Here is an 8,684-nt window from a genome sequence, read left to right as displayed (position 1 = left end):
ATGTTGGATCTCCCCATCCACTAATAAAGTATATAAACTCCTTTACTTATTTTTATAGTTATTTAACCAAGTTTTAGTTTTTAATTTTCAGATAAAGATCTTAAGCTTTTTTTTTTTTAAACTTTTTTATTTATTTATTTTTTGTCAGAGAGAGAGCACAAGCAGGGAGGGCAGCTGCCAAAGGGAGAAGCAAGCTCCCGGCTGAGCAAGGAGTCGAATGCAGGACTAGATTCCAGGACCCTGGGATCATGACCCCAGCCTAAGGCAGACGCCAACCAACTGAGCCACCCAGGCATCCCTTAGGCTTATTATTATCATTATTTTTAAAAGATTTTATTTATTTATTTATTTGACAGAGACCGCCCGAGAGAGAACACAAGCAGGGGAAGCGGGAGAGGGAGAAGTAGGCTCCCCGCTGAGCACGGAGCCCGATGCGGGGGGCTCGGTCCCAGGACCCCAGGACCGCGACCCCAGCAGAAAGTAGACTCTCAACGACTGAGCCACCCAGGCGCCCCTAGGCTTATTTACTTACACGTTGTAGTTTTTATTACAGTGATCTTTCCCCCCTTGTAGCTGCTATTATTTTCTGACTGATTATCGATGATGTATGGGACCAGACGTTCTTAATTCAAATGCCACCTCCTCCATTTATTGATTTTAGACAACTCACTCAACTTCTCTGAGCCTTTGTTTTCTCTTCTAAAATACGAGGAAGATAAAGCAAGGAACGTAAATGGAATTGAAAGGGAAGGACCAACCCATCATAAACTGCGGCTTTAAGCCAGTAATATCAGGGCGTGGGCTCAAAAAAGACTGAGACTCCTTAAAGGCTGGGACAGACGCTGAGGGCGAGTCTATGTTGTATACAGGGGACTCTATATTAAAACGAATCGAATTCCTATGAACATTCAAGGCACCATGCACTACATAGGAAGAATAAACATTCTCTTTCGTGAAACTTTTGGGGACGTCCAGGTGCGCGCCGCTGTGTTACCAGAAGCGATTCCTTATCTCTTCAGTTGGTACCACCTCTCCCGAAAATTTGGAGTGGAGCATTCTGGGCTTTGTAGTAATTTCCTTATTAGAGTTGTTCTAAAGGGCTCACGCAGTTGCATGAAACTACACTTCCCGGGAGCCTCCCGGGCCGGTTGTTTGCTTGTCTCTCATCCTGACTTCCGGCGTCCCTGTGATCCTCTGGGCCAATCGGGAGGCTAAGGATTGACGGTTGCTGCACTCTGATTGGTGCATTCGACTAGAGAGCCTGGGTTCAAATTTTCAACGGTAGTGAATGAAGTCCCGCGGCGATCTTCCGGGCGCTCGGTCGTCAGAGCTGAGGCAAGGTGAGCCTTGGGTTGAAACGGGGAGCACCTGGGGCGCGGCCTGCCCTTTCCCTGATTTTCGAACGGCTGGAGGTCGCCCCCAAGACCGCAGCGCCTCCAAGCGCCTCTTGGCCTGGGCCTCTGAGGCGGTCGTATTGTGTGGGCGCCACCCTGGCCAGGCGGAGAGGGAGCCGGGCTTCGGACCACCCTTCTCTTGGTGACAGTATTTTCCCGTGAACTGTGTCCCGACCGAGACTAGCAGGCTGCGTGTGCAGGTAGAGGCGAAGGCCGGCCGTGGGAAATAGGGGAATGTAAGGGTTGCAGGAGGCTCTAAGCTAATAACGGTAACGACCATTGTTACTACGCACAGATGAAATAAGCTTTCACTCGACTAAGCACTCTGCGTGCGTTTTCTCACTTAATTGTCGCACGAAACCAATGAAGCGGGTGCTATTCTTAGTCCCGCTTTATGGAGGAGGAAACTGAGGCCCGCAATCTAGATTTCAAGAAATGGGTGAAAACGGTAGCCCCGCCCTCAAGAAGTGTGGCTTTGGTGGAGGAAAACAGATGTGGACATAGACAACTACATTTAAAAACTATTGTGTAAGATAGAAAGGTAATAGATATGGTGTGAGAACATAATTGCGGGACTTTAATTCCAATTGGAGTTGTCCTTCTGTTTGGGATTTGAAATTCATCCTGTTTTATCCATATCTGCTTAGTCCTCTCCCTTTGTAACGAATATCTATTATTGCCTTTCTAATTTTCTATCCTAGTACATTTATAGATTGAGGAGGAAAGGAAAAGTGCGAACCAGACTATAATATGGTAGGATTGTTTTGCTCCCTTTTTCTTGATGTATGGTTTCTTTGTCTCATATACAGTTTTCCCGTAGTTAAGTACCAAGGGCTTGCCCCAGTCAGCCCTGCTTAGGACCAGACAGCATTGAGTGCTCTGCTGGTTTTGCTCTGGGGTCATCACTTTATGTACTCCTAGGTTCATTCAGCTCTACCTTGTCTTGACATCCCATGGCCTTTCTTTGTATTTGTCTCACTCATCGGGTGTCAGAATTTGAAACTATTTACTGCTATAATAAGGATATTCTTGTGTTGTGGCCTCAGTGTATTATACCCCCTGTCAAGCCACCCCTATATTATCCTTGGTTGTTTTGGAGTAGCACTGTTGGGTGTGTTAGCTCAATATTAAGTTGCCACTCTCGGGATAAAAATTTTTGTGGTTCCCAGCTCACTTAGCTAATTAATTGACTTTTGAGGGTGTATTGTGTGCTCAGATTGGTGTTAGATACTATGGATATTCAGATGTATGATGTTCTCTTGGGTTTTCTGGTGTGCTTGAGGACAAAAGACTGATTCAAACTGACAAGTGATAATCTGAACAAGATACGACAGCATTGGAGTACTCTGGTGTTATGTATTGTAAGTGCCCTGGCAATGTAGAGGTGAGGGAGATCAATGAGGCTTAAGACAGGCAAGCATGTCTTTGTGAAGCAGATGGGACACAAACTGGCTTTTGATAAGCAGAGTTTGGTTAGACAAGAACTAGAACAGTCTTGGTGCCCAGAAATTGCCCACTTACTATCTGCTGAATTGGATAGGCAGGAGGACATTATCCAAATTGACTACAAAATTGCAGGTATGAAAAACTGGATGTATTCAACTAGGTTGGTAAATTTGTTTAAACTTGAAAACTTTTGGGGCGCCTGGGTGGCTCAGTTGTTTGAGCATCTGCCTTCGGCTTGTATCATGATCCCAGGGTTCTGGGATCCGAGCCCCACATTGGGCCCTTTGCTCAGCAGGGAGCCTGCTTCTCCCTCTCCCTGTGCTGCACCCCTACTTGTGCTCTCTCGCTCTGTCAAATAAATGAATAAAATCTTTAAAAAAACCCCAAAACTTTAAACCTTTTAATAAAGTAGGTTGTTTTGGCCAGGCTTATGCTTAAGTCTGTGTATTCCAAACTTAATAAAGTTAACTTATCCTACATTTGCAATTAAGCTTCTCCAGGAGACAGGATTATGTGGAAAAGTCCTTCGTTTTTTGTTTAGATGCTAGGAGATATTCAAAGTTCTTCTATATCCCCTACATATTTTTTTCTTCAGCCTTTCCTGGGTCTCTTCCCTAATTCTTTTTGAATTGCTGGGGAAGGAAGGAAGAAAGGAGAGATCTAAATGCCCTTTGGCAAACCGAATTTTTGCAATGAGTAAAATTAGGAAATAGAACTGGGAGACTGAACAGCCCAAACAATTCTATGAATGGGTCTTATTTGAGACAGGGACCTAGAGATCAGTGGTGCAAAGTACTTGGTGCACAAAGTATAGATAACTGAGAGGGGTTCTGGTTATGTTTGTTTGCATAGAGAAATTTGATTGAAGGGAAATTAAAGATTAGTGAGAAAGGAGCTTACTTTAGAAATGTTTAAAAAATACTATTAAAAAAAGATAGTAAAAGTTTTTTTTTTTTTCCATATTATAAGTGTGCCTACTATTTGTCCTGATGTTTGAATAGGGTAGAAGTGTACACTATCACCCATTGGTGTCAGTGTTCCTAAATTGCAGATTTTGGAAAGGTAGTTTTAAAGTGGGAGTGTGTAATATTAAAGACACCATGAGACAGCAAATATATATTCAAAAACTTAAGCTGAGGTGTGCCTGGGTGGCACAGTGGTTAAGCGTCTGCCTTCGGCTCAGGGCGTGATCCTGGCGTTATGGGATCGAGCCCCACATCAGACTTCCGCTATGAGCCTGCTTCTTCCTCTCCCACTCCCCCTGCTTGTGTTCCCTCTCTCGCTGGCTGTCTCTATCTCTGTCGAATAAATAAATAAAATCTTAAAAAAAAAAAAAAAACTTAAGCTGAAACAGCAATTAAGTTTGACATTTGGGGCAGATTTATGCTATTTAGACTTTAGCTCTTAGAGGCACTCTTTGGTTTTGAGAGTGGGTATCCTTGATGTTTTATAGCCTTTTCCTTTTCTCTGTTAACCATTTTTACTACAGAGAATATGAACCTGTTATATCACCTTTCTGTTTCTTCCAGGTTCTTGATAGGAAGTACTTGCTAGACTTCAGCATTTCGGAAGGGAGGTGAAAAAATATATTGCAACTCTGAATCAAGCCTATAGGCAGGTGGACTGAAAGATTAAACCACAGGTAAGGCTGTGTCCAAAGTGAGTTACGTTAAAAAGGAATAAGAGGAACACTAATATATTACCACCAAAAGTGTTTAATGTATCTTCAAAAGTAACATATTTTGAAAGAAAAATTTTTTAATACGGAAAAACAAAAGAAAGAACTATCACTCAGTATCCTGCCTCTCAGATAAACTGTTGCTAACTTTTTGATAGATTTCTTTCCGAATTTTTCTGTGCCCATATTTGGTTTTAAAAAGTCATACACTAAAAATTTTCATTATTTTTTTCAACTTAATAATTAGGTTATAAACATTTTTTCATGTCATTAAAATTTGCAACAACTTTTATTTTATTTTATTTTATTTTATTTTATTTTATTTTATTTTATTTTATTTTATTTAAAAGATTTTATTTGTCAGAGAGATCATGCACAAGCAGGGAGAGCAGCAGGCAGAGGGAGAAGCAGGCTCCCTGCTGAGCGAGAAGCCCGATGGGGGACTCTACCCCAAGACCCTGGGATCATGACCTGAGCCAAAGGCAGATGCTTAACCAACTGAGCCACCCAGGTGTCCCGCTACAACATAATTTTAATGTCTATGTGGTGTTGCATTATACGGTTCTGCCATAGTATTTTATGCAGTGAAATCATTGGTCAAAAGAATGCATATTTTTAAGATTTGGGTACATACACCAAATTGCCTCATAGGAAAATTATGCTGATTTACATACCCACTTAATAGTGTATATTCACACAGGCACAAATTTATATTTTAGAAATATGTGATACATTCACATGGTGCAAAAATCAAAACAGTATAAAAAGTTTTATAGTTAAAAATCTTCTTTCAACCCTGTCACTGTCTACCTCACTTCCTGGCATCTCATAGGTAATCGTTTTTTGAGGTTCTTGGGTACCTGTGTATCTACATTCCAAGAAGGATACCTTTTGAAGGATGTAAATCTTTTCAAGACTGAATGATTGAGATTTCACTAGGAATGTAACCTCCTGCAGCCCCACTGTCAACCCTTACAAACTCTTTCAGCTTCTTACTATCGAAACAGGAGAACACTTTGATATTTACAAAGATTCCCTGATATTTTACAAAGATTTCCTTTTAGTATTCTACAAAGATCTGTGTCATTATTTGGTTTGAAGGTAAATGGCATCATTGATTTTTATCCAGGTCTTACTAGATGTACAAGAGTGGATTACAGTTTATAGAGTTGTGTGGATAAATAAAGCAGAATTGAGTTTATAATCCATAACTCACAGGTTTGGGAGAGAGATGATAAAAAAATATATCTGCTTGAGGTTTCTGGACAGTGATGAATTACAACAAGTGTCCATGTGTCCTGTGCTGACTTCTGAGTGCTTGGACAGTGAGGGATTGTCATTGGATTTTAAATTGACCCAATTTTGGAAGCTTCATGGATCTGTTTCTGTAAACAGATCCAATTTCAATGTAGAATTTAGCAAACATAAATGTGGAAACACAAAGTCCATTAACTTCCTTTAGACTTAGTTTGTGACTTTGATTAACAGTTAAAATTGCATGCTGGATTATGTTGCCATTTACTGACTCCTGCTAATCCCTTATGTACAAAAAAAATGTAGGTGTTTTTTCCCTGGGTAAGATGAAAATAACTCAACTCTATTTAACTTGTGGTACGGTAACAGGATCTCTTATCCCTTGTGAAAATAGGAGAGGGTGTGCCTGGGGAAATGCACCATTTGGGATGGGACCATTTAACTAATACACTTCTAATGAAGTCTTGATTTACTCTTACTCTGTTTATTATATTACCAGTTGTTAAACTCATGATTTTTCTTCCAGTAGAGATAGGTACAATGCAGCTCGCAAGGTGGATAGTGAAGCGCTTGAGAACATTTGTCACACCCGGCTTTGTTTTGTTTAGGAGCTGCTAGTCTACTATTTCAACCTTGCTTAGATGCACCCTTTTGCAGTTTTCCCCCCACCTCCTCTGAACCTGCACCTTTTGATTTATAGAGGTTGTCAAGGCTAGTTATTTTTGGTTTGAGAGTGAAGAGGGACAGGACATGATGGAGGTTAATTTCAGATGAATGTGGAAACAAGTTACATTGCTTCTTTTGTAATCTTCCTCAATTATGTGCTTTTCCCACATTTGTTTCCCCTTTCCATTTATCTCTTCCCTTAGAAAAAGTCAGAATTCATGCTTAGTTTGTAGAGCTCTGCAGGATTGTCTGTATCTTTTTGTTGTTGTTTGTGCATATCTTTTTTCTTTTTTAAAAAATGTTTGACTTGAGTATGGTGATACACAAAGCTATATTAGTTTCAGTTTACAAGATAATGATTCAACATCTCTATAGGTTATGCTGTGCTCACCACTGTCTTTATCTTTTATGCATCACTTCCACCAGGTATCCTTCTCTGACCCTCCTGGTACCCTTCTCTGCACTTCCATAGTGGCCTTGGTTTTTCCCCTGTTGTAGCAAGGATCATCCTGTATCACTATTGTCTGTATTCTCTACTCAACTGTGAGTTTCTTAAGGGAAGAGATTATATATATCCTTTTAGTCTCTGTTTTCTGGAAACAAAAATGAGCTATATGATATGATGATGGCTCTTTATAGGCAGTTCTAAAAGGAACTAAGTAGTTCATAATATGCGAGAGGCTTTTTCCTCTTTCTGTTGTAGGAATATTGGTCTGAAAGAGCTATTTCTTCACTCAGAATGTTTCTAGTTTTGCAGGAGTCTCGAGTTGTGGTAGATTCAGATAATTTTGAAATGTGAAGCTGATTCTCTTGCTTGGCAGTCTGATTTGTTTGGGGGAATGTGGTTGACGCATGTGCCTTTTTTCTTTCTTTCTTTTTTTTTTTTTTTCAGTGAGACCTGTTGACAGAAATTCAATCTTGATTAAGGGGTGCAGGAAGGCATCCAGTTCCCATGGTGCCTGGGTCTCTCTCATTTAAACAGTTGGCCCAGCCCTGGCCTATTCCATTTCTCACTAGGCCTTGTGCTTTTTAATTTTTGTAGGTTTCACATCGTAATTTTATTATTTGTGGGAGAAGCAGCTAGGTGAAACCGGCATAACCCAGTAGTTGCTTTTGGTTTTGTTCATGTACTTGTGCAATCACCTTTTATTGAAGAGAGTCAGACTTCTCAGTGGATATATATTTAGTTTACTTGCTCCCTTTTTAGGGGGGTTGGTGGGGGTGGTCTCCTGAGTTGGTCATACTGGACCAAAACATAGCTTAAAAGAAGCTTTTTAAAAAAGAGGTCATGTTAGAAAAATTGTATTTTGGTTTTAAAATTTTCACTTGAGTAAAGATTAGGCATATTTAGGTTTGAGCCCGTTGCCTTTTGACCCCCATCAATCAAATGCACTCTTAGACCTCAGAGGATATCCCTCCTTCTGATTGCTTAAATACCCTCTTCTTTGTCTCTTTTACTCTAGAATATCCACTGAGAGGTTTAGACTAACTTGATCTTACGTAAAGCAAAAACTTTATATGCAAGACTACAAACTAAGAAAAAGGGAAATTAAGGGGTGGCATTTTACTTTATGGGCTGATTCAGCTCAGAGCTTTCCCAGTGTATTTAGAATAGGTTTCTTAATTTACCAGTATTCTTTTATGAACAGCTTGTCAGGGATACTTAGTTTTATGTAAAGCAGAGTTAATTTTTGCATTTGTCTGACAGGTTAGTATGATTTGGTTACCTACCTCATCTCTGAAGTAATGTTATAGGAAAAACCTGTACATTATAGCAACTCTAGATTTGGGAGTCTTGAAGACCTGGTCTTAAAACTCAACACTGCTACTTACTAGTTGGTAATCTTGGAGTAGCTTAATTACTCTGAGACTGTCCTTATTTTTAAAATGGTGATGATATTTACCTTGTATATTGTTAATGAAGTTTAAATGAGATGATTTATGCCAAGTGCCTGGTAAAGTGTTTGGCCTATAGTAAACAGTATTTGGAAGTTATTATCTACAAATGGTTTTTTTTTTTTTAAGATTTTATTTATTCGGGGCGCCTGGGTGGCACAGCGGTTGAGCTTCTGCCTTCGGCTCAGGGCGTGATCCTGGCGTTCTGGGATCGAGCCCCACATCAGGCTCTTCCTCTATGAGCCTGCTTCTTCCTCTCCTACTCCCCCTGCTTGTGTTCCCTCTCTCGCTGGCTGTCTCTATCTCTATCGAATAAATAAATAAAATCTTTAAAAAAAAAAAAAAAAAAA

The 8,684-nt window shown here is 40.2% G+C and overlaps 1 protein-coding gene across 4 annotated transcripts in view; it reads left to right on the top strand.

The window, feature by feature from the left end:
* Nucleotides 1–1,189: 1,189 nt before the first annotated feature.
* Nucleotides 1,190–8,684, top strand: part of TPX2 (TPX2 microtubule nucleation factor) — a 59,276-nt gene continuing 51,781 nt past the window's right edge. For 2 of the 4 annotated variants that reach the window (XR_004619465.1, XM_019798655.2), the window contains exon 1: nt 1,217–1,340. Coding sequence is in view for 1 of the 4 variants with exons in the window: in XM_019798655.2 (XP_019654214.2) it covers nt 1,289–1,340 (52 nt within the window). In the remaining 3 variants the exon portion in view is untranslated. The other 2 variants (XM_002918281.4, XM_034640223.1) reach the window with 2 other exon arrangements.

This window comes from Ailuropoda melanoleuca, chromosome 13 (genome assembly GCF_002007445.2).
Source record: "Ailuropoda melanoleuca isolate Jingjing chromosome 13, ASM200744v2, whole genome shotgun sequence".
Taxonomy (NCBI): Eukaryota; Metazoa; Chordata; class Mammalia; order Carnivora; family Ursidae; genus Ailuropoda; species Ailuropoda melanoleuca.
Note: the sequence above shows the minus strand (reverse complement) of the source record. Positions and strands in the feature narration are given on the sequence as shown.